This window comes from Ochotona princeps, chromosome 17 (genome assembly GCF_030435755.1).
Source record: "Ochotona princeps isolate mOchPri1 chromosome 17, mOchPri1.hap1, whole genome shotgun sequence".
In the NCBI taxonomy this organism is placed as follows: domain Eukaryota; kingdom Metazoa; phylum Chordata; class Mammalia; order Lagomorpha; family Ochotonidae; genus Ochotona; species Ochotona princeps.
The window spans coordinates 8,567,782-8,585,622 of NC_080848.1; the positions used below are offsets into that span (position 1 = coordinate 8,567,782).

Here is a 17,841-nt window from a genome sequence, read left to right on the forward strand (position 1 = left end):
TTCTCTCCCCAGAGGCCCACAACAGCCAGAGGAGCTGGGCAAGATTGAAGCCAGCAGCCCAGAATTCACCCTGGTCTCCCACATGGGCAGCAAGGACTCATGTATTTGAGTATCATCTGCCACCCACCGGGACGCTGGATCAGTAATAGAGGAGCTAGAATATGCACCAGGCGCTTCCACATGGGTTGCAGCTGTGCCAGCGGTGTCTTAAGCACTGTGGCCAACACCCACCCTGAATGGTTTTCTTTTCTGGGGGTTCTCCCTCTCTGGAAGTCCCAACTCCAGCTTGGAGCCACCAATGCATCAGTGTCAGTGTGACACACAATGTTTCAGATGGTAGACTCACAGTACATCTACATGCTTTGGTCACTTTCATTGGAGAATATCAAGGGGCAGGGGGTGGGGAGGTTTGTCCCAAGCCCACTGAGCTGGTGGGATCAGGGTAAGTCACTGAGCTGCAGTGTTCAGTTCCCGCCAGGCTCTGGTCCCATAGAGGAGTCTCACAGCAGACGCCCTGGGCATGCGTGCGGCAACCCTCCTTGACATGCCTCCCACGGGGGCAGTGCACGAAAGGACCAGCATCCTTTGCTACAGGGCAATCACCCCTTGCTTTATGGAGGCCTCAGATGAGCTTTGATGTTTGCAGGAGCTTGCCAGGTGGCTATGAATAACCTTGGCCGTCATTAGCTCTAGGTCCCCGAGTGGCCCCAGGGCTGTGATCAGAAACTGCCCCAAATGTCTTGCCAGGGGTTTGCTTCCCACCCAGTCTGACTCAGAGGCCTTCACCCAGGGAGCTGTCCATTCTTGCGTGAGCCTGGTACAGGGTCCGGATATCGCTTCACTCTCTACCCCAGCCCTTTTCTGGAAATCCAGCAATCAGACTAATCATCAGATACAAGCTGCTTCATGCAGGAAAGCGGTGGCACTGGGAACCTCTTAATGGCTTTGCAATGACTCTTGTAAAGGACAGACAGGGCCATGATGCTCTTTTGTTGTTGCCAGAACAATCTGTCTTGGAGGTCAGGACATTATGGGAAGGCGCGGTTTCTCCCTGCTGTGGTTAGCACAGCTAATGAGATCTGGTTGTGCAGGTCACTAAGCATATGCCAGCACTTGCAGTCCCATCCCATCCTCACCTCTGCCTTGCCCCCTAGCCGCCCAGAAGAGCCTTCCACCTGGAGCGGCTACATGGGGAAGATGTTCATGGCCGCCACCAACTACCTCCCCGCCCAGGTGTCAGACATGATGAACCAGGACAGAGCTTTTGCCACGGGTCGCTTGAACTTCTCCGGGCAGAGGAACATCTGCACCCTCTCCACGTACGTACAGGGCTACCCACGTGACACAAGCACGTGTGCTTGTAACTGTATTTTCCCAAAGCACAAAATCTCCCAAACAGGTGAAAAGAAGGCAGGCAAGATGGCATCAGAGAGGTGAGAATTGCAGAAGGATGCTGGTGGCCAGGCTGCAGCTTGCTGCACACGAGGCCTACTCCAACCCCTTGCTGGCACTTATTTCTTCATTGTTTCTGTCTGAACATGGAGTCCTGTGGGGCAGCTGGAAGCTGCTATGAAAATTGTAACCTGGTTATAATGACACCGACTTGAAAACAGCTCGTTTTATGTCCTTTTTATGTCATTATGACACATCCTGCTGTCTCGGTTCAGACACCTGTGGTGTTTACAGATGTTTTATTAAAGAAGCTAGACATTTAAAAAAAAAAAAGCCTTAAAACCCGCTAGGCAGGGACCATGAGCCAGTTGTAGCTTTCTCCGCTTTCTGTCACTGCTAAGGCAGACGCACCGGAAGGAAGGGAGCCTCCTGGATGCTGACACCGGAAGGAAGGGAGCCTCCTGGATGCTGACACCGGAAGGAAGGGAGCCTCCTGTACGCAGTGGCGGCTCACAGAGTGATAGCATGTGCACACACAGGGCTTTGTTCAAAGACAAGAAATGGCCCAGAAAGAGGATCACAAGGGAGGAGCTGGGGGCCCTGGCCCCACACCAGTGCCTGAGCTTCTGGTGAGAGCAGAGTGCACAAGGCACTGCCTGTGACCTGTCCTAACCACAGCTCGTATTTGACACGACTCGCAGGATCCAGAAACTACCCAGGCTGCTGGTGGCATCTTCCGATGGACACCTTTACATCTACAACCTGGACCCTCAGGACGGAGGAGAATGCGTCCTAATCAAGACCCACAGGTGAAGCCCCGAGTGACTAGCGCAGGTGCCTTTGCCAAGGACAGAGACAAGCTCCCATACTCCGGCTTCTGTTCCTGTGCTGCCATAGCTCAGTGGCAGACTCCCAGTGAGCACCTGCTTGACATGGCGCTCCGTGTCAGGGGCTCCCAGCCTGCTGCTCTCCCCTGGACAGGTGCTGTGATGAACAGTGTTCAAAGTCCCTCTCTCCTGTCCTCATGGAGTCCCAGCACACATGGGGCATCGAGCTGCCAAAGTGCTCTGGAGCCCTGGCCAAGGGCAGGGGACCCTCGTCCCTGCTAACAACAGGGCACTGCGAGCTGCCCAGGGACCCCCACCCCTTGGTAGCAAGACTCAATGCAGCAAGAGGAGCACAGGGCAGATGCTGCTGCTTAGACCCGAGAGCTCAGGGTCAGTTTCAGGTTGCCTGACTGACTCCTGGTGACTTAGGGTCCAAGGTCGCGCAAGTCTGTGATTTAGGCCCAGACAGCCAAGTACCAGGCTCCTCCTCCTTCCCTTTAGAAATGTTCTAGATGAGTGGTGATCTCTTCTTTCTACCCCCTTCACTGCTGCACACAGCTTGCTGGGCTCAGGAACAGAAGAGAGCAAAGAAAATGACCTCAGGCCCCCCTTACCTCAGTCTTACGCAGCCACAGTAGCCAGACCAAGCCCGTCCTCAGCCTGCACAGTGCCCGGTGAGTGGGTGGGGCCGCTTTCTGTCCCCGCTGCCGCCCAGGGTGGGAACACACTCCTGGAATCACTTCTCCTCACAGCTGAGGCCTTGGCCATAGCCTCTAGTGGGCTCATGCGTGGCAGGTGCAGCGCAGGATGGTCAGGCTAACCCTTTGCCTCCTGGAGAAGTCCAGAGAGGCGGGAGGGCAGGTGTGGCCAGTGGGCCTGTAGTGGGCATTTCATTCCCCCTCACACGGGCTCTCCAGGGGCAGGGGTGGTGGAGCCCCCCTTTTGCTGAGGTCCTCAAGGCCACATGTCAGAATTACCCACATGGCTTCTTTCATTTCTCACTGTCGTGTTTGCAGGTTACTCGGAGGATGGTGGTGCACTCCGGGGAGAGGTTATTCCAGAGCACGAATTTGCGACGGGACCCGTGTGTCTGGAGGATGAAAATGAATTTCCCCCTGTGAGCATCAGGAGCTCTTAGGCGCAGTGTGGGCTGGGTGCTTCCAGAAAGCTTCAGCTCATTCAAGAGGCAAACCCTCTTTCTGTTTTCCAGACCCTAACAACTAACCCTCCTGTCTAGTGTGTGCATAGCCATAGGAAGGCCACTATGCTGTGGGCTTGGCACCCACACAGCAGCTTTTAGGGGTCATGCTAAGCCTTGGCAGCAGCAGAATAACCCAACGCTAACCCAGGGTCTCGGCGGCCGACTAGCTGCAGAGGCCCAGGGTCCTGACCTTTGCTCCCTTTGCCTTTGCTGCTCCTCCCATGAGAAGTGACACTGCAGAAGGCCAAGTGTCAGGGGCTCCCGTGCTGCTCGTGCAGAATGCTGCCTTTCTGTCGCTGGAGTGACGGTTTCACAGGGCTGGGCTGTGTGCTCTTGGGCAGCTCCACCCACTCGCGCTCAGGCTGCTGCGCAGGGCAGACCCACGTCTCTGGGCTGCAGACATTCCGGAAGCAGCAGCCACGGGGGAGAGCGGCGGCTTGCTTGGGCACCTTTCACTGTGCTGCCCAGCACCCCAGCCAGTCTCCTAGCCAGGCCCTAGAGCTGGCTGAGCTGGGATTGCCCCGCGACCTGCATCTAGAGAAGATGCCGTCTTAGGAGGCTGCTAGGACAGGATTCTTGGAGCTTCCATGGAGCCCCCGTTGGGAGTCACTGTTAGGAAATGTCCCAGGCAAGCTGAAATCCTTCAGAGAGGGGAGCAGGGTGCCAAGCCATGCCGAGTTCCAGGGCCAGTGCCCACTTGGCCTTGGCACGGACTGTCCTGACGGGGCCACCTGAGCTTCCACGTGTGAAAGGAATGCGTGGGGGGAGTATGGCTTCCTCCTGCCTCAGGTCCACGGAACTCTGCACTAAGCACACGTGGGAGAAAAACTAAAGCTGTCGGGGCACCTGTGGGGTCACTGGGTGCCTGTGACCGAGGCAGGCAGCCCAGGATGTTCAGTTCTGGCTTTTTCTCTAGCCAGGTTACAATGCACTGCCAACAAGCTGAGTTTATATTTTAGTGGCAGAGAGCAATGGTTCTTAAAATTATTAATTATAATTTTTTAAAAAGTGTCTGGGCTTACTGCCCAAGTACAAACCAGTTATTTTGTCTCTTGAGTTCTGCTGGCCCCAAGTAGCCATAAAGGGAGCTGTTTGGCTCCCCAAAGGTTGGGAGACTGTTGACCTGAGGTAGTGTTTCTGGGAGTTAAAGCTACGTGGTACAGCGATGGGACAGCTGTGTTTGTCCCCACCGAGGTTCGGTGTACCCGTTCAGCAGTGCTGGGAGAAAAGCTGGGTGGATGTACTCTTCTGATACTGACAGAATCACAGTAAACCTTGCAACCTCCTGTATTTACAGAACTCGGCTAGTTTGGGGATCTTGACAGGCCAGTAGTCCTTTGCCAAAGAAAGTCCGTATAGAAGAATAGGCAGCTGGGCTTGGCGGCGTGGCCTAGTGGCTAAGGTCCTCGCCTTGATCCCATATGGCCGCTGGTTCTAGTCCCGGAAGCTCCACTTCCTCTCTGTCCCTCCTCCTCTCAGTATATCTGACTTTGTAATAAAAATAAAATAAATCTTAAAAAAAAAAAAAAAAAAAAAAGAAGAATAGGCAGCTGTGTAGGCCCGCTTGCTTTGGATTAAAAGAAGCAGAGATGTTAAAGGGCTGATACACAAACTCATTACAAGGCCTAAACACTGCCAGGAAGTCTCCCAGGAAATGGCCAAGTGAGGGAACTCCTGCTTAACTGTAGCAGGAAACTTCATTTCTAGAAAAGCAGTAGCTCCAGCCAGCATGAGAGCATTGTCTGTGAATAGGGTTCTCCGAGCACCGTGGCCAGCATGCAGGTGGATGTTGTGGCTGGAGAGCAGACAGGACTGCCATGGGGGCAGACTCAGCAGCAGGCAGGCTTTTCCATGTTGCCCTCCAAGGACCAGAGGCGTGAGATGCCCTGGGCTGCTCTCATATGGCCCCTCTGGGTCCCAGCCACATGGGCACACCTGCTCAATAGAGGATGCTAGAAGAAAACCTGTCTTTCCTGGATAGTCATGCTATCGCAGTTCTGAGTCTGGGATTCACATCTCTCTTCACATTCCTTCAAATCATCTGGGATCTCAGCCTCAGCCTGGCTAACCTCGCTTCTACGGCCACGAAGGTGGGCCTCCACCTTGAGAGCATGGCTCTCCAACTTGCCGACACTTGCCTGCACACCTTCCCTCTTCCTTCCTTGGGATTCACTCTGTTCCAGTAACAATGAAAAAAGAGAAGTGATCATCTCTGGTACCCTCAAGAGAGGCTGCATTCCATCAGGAGCAATTTTCGTGGCCGGAAGCAGCCCGCTGGCATAGGCAGGTCTGCTGCGCCTTGGGAGCGAGGGGTAGACCAGCTTTTTCAGGTGATGCAGTAGTTGGTTTACAATACAAGGAGCCTCTTAAGAAACACACTTGGGTATCAGCCCTCACGGCCTCTGGAAGTTGTCCTGTCCCACAGACGGGAGGGGCCCTGGGTGGGTAGGAGGGTCCGTCCGTGCCAGGCAGATGGCTCCCCAGTGCCTAGCCTCTCCTGCTGATGCTGAGCCTACACGGGCAAGCCCTGTCTGGACACAGCCAGCCCCTTCCGGGGAAGAGTAAGGCCCTTCTGTTTTGATTTTGGTAGATAATCTTGTGCCGTGGAAGTCAGAAGGGCAAATCGAAGCAGTCGTGAGGAGCACCCCGAGGAGGCAGGACACCCCCCTGTGAGGTGGAAGAATGGCGTGCGAGTGTGTGAGCACCCAGGGGGGCAGGATCCCAGGTGCTGCGCCCGGCAGCCACAGGAAGCGGCTGACCCCTCCCCGAGCTCCCGCCAGCCCCATGCCAGTGGGCAGGGTGACAGCGAATACCTGTGATGCTATTTAAAACTCTGTTCAAACCACAGTATAAATGCTAACTAACCATATTGGTATATAACCTGCATTTTATATGAAAAAGGGTATCCTTTTTAAATGTATGTTGTGTAAAAAAATGTACTTATAAGAAAAGAAATCACTTTAGATAGTATTTCTTGTATATTACAGACATACATGTGGAAAGACTGTTTTACCCAAAGTATTTTTGCAGTGACTGCAGTTGTTATTACCTTAGAGTTCCAGTCAGGACACTAATAATAAAATCATAGCCATGCATTGCTGAGGCTTTTCGGTTTTGTTTCTTGGAGGTTTGGGGGCAGGCGACAGAAAGAACTCCTGAAGTCATTTAATCCCGCAGTCGGCAGGGGGCGGGGCCATGGATCTTGCTACGGATGCTGGCTCAAGACCTGGACACTGGCCTAAGCTTGTCTGGACCCACACGGGTGGCTCACGGTGTACCTGGGAGCTTGTTGGAAACAGGGTTTGGGGCCCCACTCCAGCACCCCGAGTCACAAGGCTGAGGGGATCTATGTCCATATTTTCTTTAAAGGTGAGTTTATTTATTTGAAAGGCAGAGATACCGAGAGACCAGAGCCTCCATCTGGGTCTCTTACAGGGGTATCGGGGGCCCTAGTTCTTGGGCCATCTTTGGCCACTTTTCCAGGTGCATCAAATAGGTAGCTGGACTGGAAATGAAGCAGCCAGGATTCAAATGGGTCGTCATAAGAGACGCAAGCATGGCATGGCAGGTTAACGCTCTGCTGGCCCTGTATACATATTTTAGATGGAGAAGATTTGCTCTAGCGAACCTAAGGACATAAGAACGAAACTGAACTGTGCCGAGTGTCTGCCTTGTGTGAGGTCATGGGCCAGACTTCCTCACTTACAGTCTTATTTGACCCTTAGCACCAGCTGGCAAGTTAGGTTAAATCACTGCTCAAATGCAAACCCTGACCCTTAAACCTGTTTCCATCCTGCTTCACTCATGGTCCAGGAATGTACTCAGCTCAGCTGCTCTCTGGCTGGCAGAGAGGTGGCCTCACAGCAGAATTCTGACATTTATTTTTTGAAGCAGGTGTCTGTAAAGGGGGTGAAACGCAGTTTGAAAGTGAACTTGCCCGTCTAATGTCCAGAGGTCTCTTCCTGCAGAAAGTTCTGCTCCTTGGCTTGGCAGCGGCAGGCAACTCGGGAAGGATTGCAGCAGGGGACCACTGAGGGATCGTGAGCATAGTCCGCCTGGGAGACCCTGTCGCCAGCAATGTCTCGGAGGATGTCGGCCAGAGCCCGTCTCACCTTGGGCAGCACGGCCTGATACTGGGCGCCACCGCTCGGCAGAGGCACACCCTCTGCCACATCACTGTCCAGGTTGAAAATAAGAGGAGGCTCGTGATGCTGTTCAGGCCCAGTGTGTCCATCACAAGCTTGGGCTCCACCTGGAGAGACAAGGACCACGAGGATTGTCAAGGCCAGCTCCGCTCTGCGCCCCGAGGAGGAGCACTAATCCATATACCCCAACTCCCAATGGCCAAGTGACAGCTCTCCCCACGCACAGGACTTCTTCAAGGATCTGAGTCTCCCCAGCAGTCAAGCTGCCATCCAAGATGTCCTACCAACGTCCAGAACATTCAAACACCTGTCATCTCTGCCCTTGGAGAGAAAAATCTGAATTTTTTCACAAATTGATTTCTCCAGAACCCACTGGTGAATAAGATGGAAGGAATTTCAGACAAAGAGAGCCCTCAGAAGTAGGGGAGTTCCTAAACACCTACCTTTGCTGCTGGGCTTCCGAGCAGCCAGACACCAGCAGGATATAAGCTTACCAACCACCCAACAGACATGGAGCTTTGTGTAGTGCTGAGAGGCAAGAGAAATGATTCCACTGCCCCTTCCGTAAGACACCCTGGATGATGGACTGCGCAAGAGTGATCTTTGGAACACTATAACTCTGTGGTCAGGAGGGTCCAGCTGCTGGCGACGTACGGCATCCCTCACTGCAAGATGAGAACACAGCCAGTGTGCAATTCAGTGAGAGCAAGTCCATGGGGCCAGAGCCATGCCGCCTGAGGATACAGTCAGGCTGGAAACAAAAACTGCCTTTTGGCAGCCTTCTTTTCCAGAAGGTTTCCCTGCCATGTCTGAGATTGAGGTGGTTCAGCAGAGGTCAGCAGGTCAGCCTGTGCCTGGAGGTGGGGTAGAGCTTGGATGTTCTTTACTGCCAGTGAGCTTGGACTATCAGTCAAGTGAAGGCAGAGGCTGCGCTCAGCTCTAGAAACTAAACAATTCCACCTAAGGAAGAAGTGGAGTGGCTTATATAACTTCCCACCCTGCAATCATAAACGCCAGGCAACATTCAAGGGAAACTGAAGATGCTAGAAAATAATCCAGACAGGTCCAACTGCCACACTAGATTGGGTTAGAGTTAAATTTCCCCCCGGGAGACAACTCTCCAGTCTGCAGCATAGAGCAGCCAGAAATGTGGAAGAAGGCTGAGGTCGCTGTGGCTAGAGGTGATGGAGGATGGCGTTCAAGGCTCCCATAGCAGATGCAAGCTGATGGGGGAGACTCAGGGAAGGAGTGAGGTGGACAGGGAAAGCCTTACACTGACCTCTCAGCTCCCTTCAAGTCCTGGCTGACCCCTGGGCCCTGCATGTCCAGGAGAGAGGGTGTAGTGGCAGCCAGCAGAAATTTCTCTGCTGCAGCCCTGGGAGAAGAGACCTCGGAGTGTGTGCCATTGATTTTGATCTGATACACGCAGTGGTTGCTCTGAGATCCAACAAGATTGCATGCTACAGCTAAAGACCAGGTGCCAGGATTCGCAGGCTTACCTAAGAGGAGAGGGCAAATCTGCAAGACCAATCCGATAAAGCACGAAGCCTCTACCAGGTCAAAGGAATCTGCTACAAGTAGATTTTTACAGAAACCAGAATCTCTACAAGGTACCATCCACCACGGCCAGTTTATAACTTTTAGAAAAACCGCCCAATAGGAAACTGACAGTTCCAGGTCTAGCATGCAGCGAGGCTAGGAAGTCACTGCTTCCATCCCAGCTGCGAATGAAAAGCAGAACAAACTAAAAATCAACAGCTCTCGCTAGATCTGCCAAGGAAGTGAAGTCAAATGGGCAAACCGCCCCACCTGTCCCCAAACTGGAGCCACAGCCAGGCAAAGAGAGTTACAATCACAGGAGCTGAAACTCCATGGGTGGAACAGAAACCTGAACCAAAATGGACAACTCACTGGAGCCCCCATGTAGACAAGTCCCAGAGATTAAAACGCCAGGGAACCCAGTCACTCAGAGTCCCCTTGCCACCACCACACTGAGTCTTGTCTCCAGACCCCACCCTGGTTCTCACAGTAAAGACCAGACAAAAAGCTTTCCAGGAGGTAGGGGAGGAAAGTAGCAATTTTTGAACACACCAGAACATTCCATTCCCAGTAAGGCCCACCATCAGGAGAAAAATTACTGTTTTTTTTTCCCCCAGTCTTAACCAATGAAGGAGATCAGAAATAGCCAACTGCAGCCTGCCCTGGCTATTTTTTTTTTCAAAAAAGATTTATTTATTTTTTATTGGAAAGGCAGATGTACAAAAAGAAGGAGCTACAGAAAGATTCGTCTGCTGGTTCACTCCCCAACTGACTGCAATCGCCAGAGCTGAGCTGATCCAAAGCCAGGAGCCAGCAGGAGCTTCCTCATGGTCTCCCACATGTGTGCAGGGTCCCAAGGCTTCTGGGCATATGAATGAATGGGTGCCCATAGGGGATCCAGGTGCATGCAAGACAAGGGTTTAGCCACTGGGCCCTCCCCTGGCTATCTTGTTCCAGCTAAGATACTGGTGTGAGACCAAGAAGCACTTCAGGGATTATAATCCCCAGGGCACAGAGTCGAAGGACTATAGGACACATGCCCACCCCACTCCTTGCCACATGACAGAATACCTATTTACCAAAATTACTTTTCCCTTGAGACATCATGCCCAGATATCACAAAATTACAAAGCACACGAAAAGGCAGGAACCAGTTTCAAGAGATAGAGCAAGCATCAAAACCAGGCCCAGGTACAGTGGGGAGGAAGAAGTGGCAAACCACAATGACTAGGATTCAGAGGACTCTCCTGGGACACACAGGGTGTGGGGCGGGTGCTGAAGCAAGGAGTTAGACACACCAAGAATCAACACAGAAGTACTAGCAATGGCACCATCAAGGCAGAAGTGCATGCAATAAGCTCAGGAGTAGACGGGTCAGGGCTGAGGCTGGAACCCCAGAGCTCGAAAATAGAGCAATAGAAACTTCCAAACCAGAAAGCAAATGCAACAAAGAATGAAACCAAAAACATACAATGGGAGATGCCATGAGAAGCAGGATAGGAAGAAAGGAAATATCTCAAGCAGTAATGGCTTGGGGAGCGGGGCCTTGGCACAGGGGTTAAGATGCCCACATCCCCAATCGGAGTACCGAGGCTTGAGGGCTAGCTTGAGCTCCTGACTCCAGCCTCTTGTAATCCAGTCTGTGAGAGGCAGCAGTGATGACTCCAGTGACTGGTTTCCTGACACTCACGTGGAAGACTCGAATTGAGTCCCCAGTCCCCGTCTTCAGCCTGGCCCAGCCTTGGCCGTGGTGGAGATCTGGGAGTTGACCATCAGATGGGAGCTCACTGTTTTTGTCTGTCTCCACCTCTGAAATAAATCAAGACAAATTTAAAACATACATAGCGGGCCTGGTGCCATGGCCTAGTGGCTAAAGTCCTCACTTTGCACCAGCTGGGATCTCATTTGGGCAACAGTTCTAATCCCAACTGCCCCACATCTCATCCAGATCCCTGCTCGTGGACTGGGAAAGCAGTTAAGGACGGCCCAAAGCCTTAGGACCCTGCACCCACGTGGGAGACCTAGAGGAGGTTCCTGGCTCCTGGCTTTGGATCAGCTCAGCACCGGACATTGTGCTCACTTGGGGAGTTAATCATCAAACAGAGGGTCTTTCTCTCTGTTTCTCCTCTTCTCTATATACTGCCTTTCCAATAAAATAAATAAATCTTTAAAAAAAAGATTCTATGGCATGTTGAATACAAAATACCTACTTTATATTTACATAATATAAAGATACATACTAGTGGTGAATGAATGGAGAAAGATATATGACAATTACACCAATCAAATGAAGCAGAAAGTTAGGAATAATAGAAATCAATTATCTTCTCTTAGACTGCAATGGAATTAAACTAAAAGGCAGTAAAAGAATGCTGGGAAAAAATCTCAAAATGTTTAAATAACACACTTCCAAGTAACAATGAATCAATAAATCTCAAGAGAAACGTAAAAACATTCAAAGCTAAAGAAAAATGGAAATACGAGCACAGCTTATCAAAATCCATGGGATGTGATGAAAGCGATGCTCAAAGGAAAATATATAGCATGAAATGGAACATACCAGAAAAAGATCATGCATTGGAAATAAAGGTTTAATATTAATAAAAAGTCAGTATGAGGGGCTAGCATTGTGGCTTAATGCGTAAAGCTGCTGCTGCCTGTGACACAGGTTTGAGTTCCAGCTGCCCAACTTCCCGTTCAGTTCTCTGTTAACAGCCTGGAAAAAGTAGCAGAGGATGCAGCAAGTGGTTGAGCCCCTTCGACCCAAGCAGGAGAGGAGGAAGGAGATGTGCGCTCGGCCTGGTCCAGCCCCAGGCACTGTGGCCACCTGAGAGGTGGGCCAGCAGATGGAAGATCTCCTCTCTCTCTAACTCTGCTTTGCAAACATCTTAAAAATAAAGTCAGGATGACTCAAAGGGAACTAGAAGCTCAAAGCAATTCTTATAAAAATCCCAAAGACTTTTTTTTTTTTTAAATCCCATCCTAATATTCACACGAAATCTTAAGGGACCCAGAATATCCAAAATAATCTTGAAAAAAAAGAGCAAAGCTGGGAGACATACCAATTTAAGATGTAGCATGAAGCTGTAACATTCGAAACAGCACAGTACTGTCATCAGGACAGGCACATGTACTAACAGCACAGAAAAGAGCCAGGGAATAAGCCTTCACACGGGTTTTTTTTTTTTTAAGTTTTATTTTATTTATTTAAAAGGCAGAATTACAGAGAGAGGGAGAAAGGAAGAGGGAGGGAGGGAGAGGAGGAGGGAGGGAGACAGACAGGAAGGGGAGAAGAGAAAGAGGAAGGGGAGGCAGGGAGGAAGGGAGGGAGAGAGGTCTCCCACCTGCTGTTTCTTTCCCCAGAAGCCTGGGGCAGGGCCAGGCTGAAGCCAGGAGCTTCTTCCAGGTTTCCATGGTGAGTGCAGAAGCCTCAACACTCGGACCGGCTTCTGCTGCTTTCCCAGGTGCATCAGCAAGAAGCTATAGGTCAGAAATGGAGCAGCTAGGTTCAGACCAATGCTTACATGGGACACCAACACTGCAGACAGAAGCCTAGCTCACTATGCTACCAGGCCAGTCCCAAGAACATTCTTTTTAACAGATGGTGCTGGGAAAGGTAGATACCAACAAGTGAAAGGATAAAGCTGGACATTTCCCTAACAAACACAAAGATGAGCTCCAAGTGGATCAAAGATCTCAATATAAGATCTGAAACAACAAAACTCTAGAAGAAACCCAGGGCAAGAGCCGTACAACACTGAGTCAGGCACCTCGTTTCCTGGGACAAGTACAATGAACAGGAAGGAGATAGTAGCATCTTCCACAATCTCTTTCAGAAAACAGAGGAGATCCACAAAACCCAGACACAAATATCACAAAAAGAGGAAAATCGAAGACAAACCCTAGCAAAAAAAATGCAGCAAGAAATAAAAATAACGGATACCCAGTCATGCCTGAGTGTGGTTTAGCCAGGAATATAAAGCTGGCTTACGATTTCCAGACCAACTCAGAGCATGCACAATGATAAGAGGCTTCCAGAGTAAGTGCAGGCTGGTTGGGCTTTGTCACAGCATTGGCTGGCAAGTGCTGGGACTTGGGACAAGTCTTGTTTTAGACCAGACCATAGAACCACCTGGAAAAATGCAAGATTCAGGGCTGGGAATGGGCCTAGTAGGAAACTGTGGGAAGCTCTCTGATGAGCTTCAACCCCCACTGGTGAGCATGGGAACCAGGGCTGGGAGCGGGCCTAGACAGATGGTAGACCCCGCCGGGGTCGGTAGAGTTGAGCTAGGTTTCAATGCCTATTGGCATGTACAGGAGCTGAATGGGATGTGGGACTGGACCAGCCTGCTTGCTGCACATACTGGCAGGCACAGGAACCATGGCTGGTGGTGGGCCTGGTGGGGGTGATTGAGGGTCGCTCCAACTAGGCTGCAGTTCCTGCTTGTGTAGATGAAGGCCAAGTGTGTGGTGGGCTGGGTTAGGCTGGGCTGCATCATCGGGGTGCAGAGGCGGGGAACAGAACTGACCAGGTGACTGCAACCACCAGTGTGTGTGTAGGCTGATGTGGGTGATGGGCTGAATTAGGCTCCACGCTGACCAGCACACACAGGAGTCAGGCTGGGGTCACCTCTGGGGAGGTTTTTGAGGACCTCGTCTAAGTAGATCACTGGACACAGAACTCCAACCATGGTGAAAAATCACAGGCTATGTGGTCTATATGGAGTGAATGTGTGAGAACTGGGCTTCCGTGGTTGTTGAAGCCTATACAGTGTATGGTATGAACCAGATGCTCACAGCGGACATGACAACCAGTTCACTGAGGCCTGCAGAGGACATCTAGTACCATGGAGGGCAGAACAAATTGGACAGCTCTCCCAGGCAAGTACCTGGGTGAACCAAGAGTCTAAGATGGACTACGTCAGCAAATGGACCTTGGAAGGATTTCTTCAACCTTGGAGCAATGAAATCAACAGCATATCTATCAAACAACTGTCAAAACCATTGAAGTAGTATCTTCGGAACATGTTCCACATTGGGGACCCTGGGATGACAATGGGTGGCCTCCCACCATTCCCGGATACTGATGCGACTGGACTGCTGGGAGCAGCCCTCTCCCCTGCTCTCTCCACTTTCCAAAAAAGGAGACTGGAGGCAGGTGTCTTACCCACTTTTCCCCCATTCCTTGACCCTCCTCACCATAACTGGTGGGCCACATGGGCATTCACCCCTCTCAACTATGTAAACATCACCAAAAATAAACTGAATGTATAATTTAAAAAAAGAAACAATAAGAGACTTCATATGCAGGTGTGTGCATTTCTGAAAACCCCCCAATAAGCCCACTGCAAATCTATGCCTTTTACTGGGTGTGAAGTTTGCCTTCAGTCCTATTTTCACAATCTTTACACAGCTAATTAGGGCACAAAGGATCAAGGGTTACAGGAAAGTGGGTAAGACTGTTGTCTCCACATTATTGCTTTTTTTTCTGTATCTGGGGTAAAGGGGGAGATAAAGGGAGAAGCCCCACCCAGCCTCCCACCCATCCCAGGTCCCCGATGAGATGATCATCTTTTAAGGTCACTACTAGCTCATGGCCACAGAATTATACCTTCATCACAGAAGACCACATCACTCACGAACTGAATGCAATAATCAACAGCTATTCCTCTGGCTCACCCCAAAACAGTTTTAGGTCATCGGGGTACACATTTTAAGGGTTGAGGAGACAGGCAATAAGGAATCAGAACATGGGGGTGTTTTGCCCTATTCACTGAACTGATGTGTTCAGAATTCAGTGCCTGCTGCCTCACTCCTGCCTTGTCCTGTCCAACCCCCACTGTCCTGGAAGCTGGTAACTTCTCCTCCCTGGGGGATGAGGACTCCTGATTGGCTGCGATCACTTTAAGCATCCTGATTGCTTCATAGTAACAGTTACTAATTCCAACTCCCTGGTCGGAGGGTTCTCTGGTAGGCTTATTAATTAGCAAGTGAACTCCCCCCTTGAGGTTCCAAGTTTTGCAAACAATGTCACCAATAGACTGGAATTGCAAACGTTTCCGCCTCAAATCGTGACAACCCCTGAGGGCCTGGTGTTTCCGGTTCTGCAGATCCAAAGCTTGCCGGGACATCCAAACCCGAGAACTCTAAAAACAAATTTGGAGTCCACATAGTGTTCAGGATCACTGACTTGCACTCAGAGAAAAGGCATCTTTGGCTTTTATGACATTTTTCTTTGAGAAGCTCCAGCATTAAATAACCAAATTGGAATCTGCTGGGAGCCCAAGGCTGAATTCATCTGGCAGCAGGAGGGCTGGGGGAGCATCCTGAGCCAGGGGACATTCCTCAGATACCCAGCGAGGACGGCCAGGGAGAGAAGCAAGAGACAGGGAGACTCGCGACAGTTTGCTAAATAGACCTCTATGGTCAACCTGCAGCCATGGCCCCTGTCCAAGTAACCTGCACTTGAAAATATCTCTGGGCTTCACTGTTTAACGTAACATGAGACATCACACCCTCCACGTGCACAAGCGGCTGCGTAAACGTGTCTGATGAGCTCTTAGCTTGCAGGAAACTTAGGCAACCAGTACACAGATAAAACTGCTGATTCCAGAAGGGCCCTGGGCCCTTCTGCCAGGCCAGGGCTTTCGTTGGGGGGAGGGTGACATGGCCAGAGATGCTGAGAGGTCCCCAAAGGGACACAGCCCAGAGCTCCAAGTGAGTCCACGGGCCCCCACACAGGCGTGCATGCAAGAAGCAGTCCTGGGCACCCCCACTTACCAGTGACGTAGAAGGCCTTGTACGGCCCCAGGCGGACAGTCTGCAGGGCTCCGAACTCACCAGCTGCCCCGCTGTTGGGGTGGAACAGTACCTGTGGAAGATGGCAGCACTTACTAATAACTCCAATCCACGCGAGCCAGGATCCAGAGGCCCCATGAAATGCTTACTTGGCTAGTTGATTCATCAGTGCTGATCACAACTCCGCACCAGTGGGCGGGAGGACAAAGTCCTAGACCAGAATCCATTCTGTAACGGTCGGGGTCCCATGCAAAATGAGACATGGGAGTGCACCTTGCTGCCAAATCGAAAACCTCCAAACAGGCGAGAAGACCTTGAAAACCCAAGCACAGGCGCTCTGAAACGCTAGGTGGGGTGGGGAGGGAGGCAGGTGGGGTGCTGTGGTTACCCCTGTTCCAAGGATGCCTACCCTCCCACCCCAAGTGCGCGAGGGGACCTGGGGACTTCCCCAGGAGTCTACTGTGGGTGATCCGCAGCACCCCCACACCCCGAGAAGCTCCTCAGCCCCCAGGCTGTTTCCCTCCCTCCGGAGCAAGGATGATGGTGTGCCGAGGCATCCGTGACTTCCCCACGACAGGGCACGGCCCAGCCTCCAAACACAGACACCCACACTTATGAGTCAGACCCACCAAACTGGGCCTGAGGAAATCTTTCCTCACTGGGTCCCAGATCAAAGAATTATCTTCCCCACCCCCAAAGAATGGAAACACCTCATTCAGGGCTCCCAAGGGAAGAATCTGGTAGATTGGCGGGTTGGAGCTGGATGCCCTGGTATGAATCATGACCGTATATATCGCTGGAAAGGCGCTTACGTGATTCAAAGTTTCCATGGGGCTTTTAAAAAAATATATGAGAAACATCTGTTGGAAGAGCAATAAACAGCTGTGCCTCTTGCCACCCCTCCAACAGTTTCACGGCTCTGGGAGGATGCCAGCCAGGGTGGGGCTGGCCCCCGCACCTGCTGCTTCTGTGTTCTTGTGACAACCCCTGCAAAGTGCCCAGAGCGCGTGTGAGGCCAGCAGGCCCCTTCCAAACAGGAAAAGAAGTTGCAACTGAAAACCCTCACTTCTTCCATCCACGCAGAAAGCCAAGCTCCCACCGCAGCCGACTGTTTTGTTTCCTTCTTGAGACGGCAGGAAGTGGGAGACTTGGAAAAACTATTGTCAACTGATCTATGATGCACTCAGAAATCCAGAAGCCCAGGGCCATCACTGATGTCATTTGGGTCTGCGGGGAGGGAGGGTGGCGGCGGGAGGGGGGTCACAGTGGGAGGGCTGCAGCATTTGGAACATTCATGCAACATTGCCAGGAGCAACGGCCAAAATCCAAGAGGAACCAAAACCGTGGGATGCCTCGTTGTCAGAAACGCATGGATTGTTAAGAGCTCATCTGTGCGTTTTATTCTCCTCCGAGCGGACTGATCACAGCTTTTTCATTTCTACCCACATAGCAAGGAGGCTGGCACAGTTACACATGAATTGCAGCTGCAGATACTTGCTCCCCAAATACCTGGTCCAAACTTCAAACTTGACTTTGTCCTGCAAACTTGTGCCTCCTTTATGCCTTGCCTTAGCTGGATGCCTGTGGGCTTCCTTTTGTTTTCTAAGCGTGCGAGTGACGTGTTACATTAGGTCCTGAAGGCCAGGGCTTGCATAGCATCTCCAGATAGCGGGCTCCTTCCCCCAGCCCCAACCAGGCCAGGGGTGCAGAGCACTCGGTCCCCAAAAGGGGCCACAGAGGCGGCCAGTCCTTCCCAGGCCAGTCAGCCAGCCCTGCGGCAGCCACGCCAATGACATCTTTCACCACTAGGGGCCTCCCTAAGAGAAGTGATGGAGGCTAACACCTGCCTGTGTCTTTGATGTGTGATTTCTGGGGCCAGGGCAGGAGACCAGGAGGCTAAACATTTTGAGACCCACAGCAGCCCAACCCAGGCTAGGCA

At 51.5% G+C, this 17,841-nt stretch overlaps 2 protein-coding genes across 7 annotated transcripts in view; one reads left to right on the forward strand and one right to left on the reverse strand.

Moving 5' to 3' along the window:
- Nucleotides 1–6,515, forward strand: part of WIPI1 (WD repeat domain, phosphoinositide interacting 1) — a 31,989-nt gene extending 25,474 nt beyond the window's left edge. The window contains exons 9-13 of the mRNA XM_004592958.3: nucleotides 1,155–1,319; nucleotides 2,094–2,201; nucleotides 2,778–2,893; nucleotides 3,236–3,336; nucleotides 6,011–6,515. Of these exons, the coding sequence (XP_004593015.2) occupies nucleotides 1,155–1,319; nucleotides 2,094–2,201; nucleotides 2,778–2,893; nucleotides 3,236–3,336; nucleotides 6,011–6,058 (538 nt within the window). The 3' untranslated portion in view covers nucleotides 6,059–6,515. The remainder of the gene's footprint in view (nucleotides 1–1,154; nucleotides 1,320–2,093; nucleotides 2,202–2,777; nucleotides 2,894–3,235; nucleotides 3,337–6,010) is intronic.
- Nucleotides 6,516–7,236: 721 nt separating this feature from the next.
- The window catches only part of ARSG (arylsulfatase G), a 116,571-nt gene continuing 105,966 nt past the window's right edge, over nucleotides 7,237–17,841 (reverse strand). For all 6 annotated transcript variants that reach the window (XM_058676431.1, XM_058676428.1, XM_058676429.1 and 3 more), the window contains exons 11-12: nucleotides 15,885–15,975; nucleotides 7,237–7,672 (exon numbers count right to left, since the gene is read on the reverse strand). In XM_058676431.1, the coding sequence (XP_058532414.1) occupies nucleotides 7,362–7,672; nucleotides 15,885–15,975 (402 nt within the window). In that variant the 3' untranslated portion in view covers nucleotides 7,237–7,361. The remainder of the gene's footprint in view (nucleotides 7,673–15,884; nucleotides 15,976–17,841) is intronic.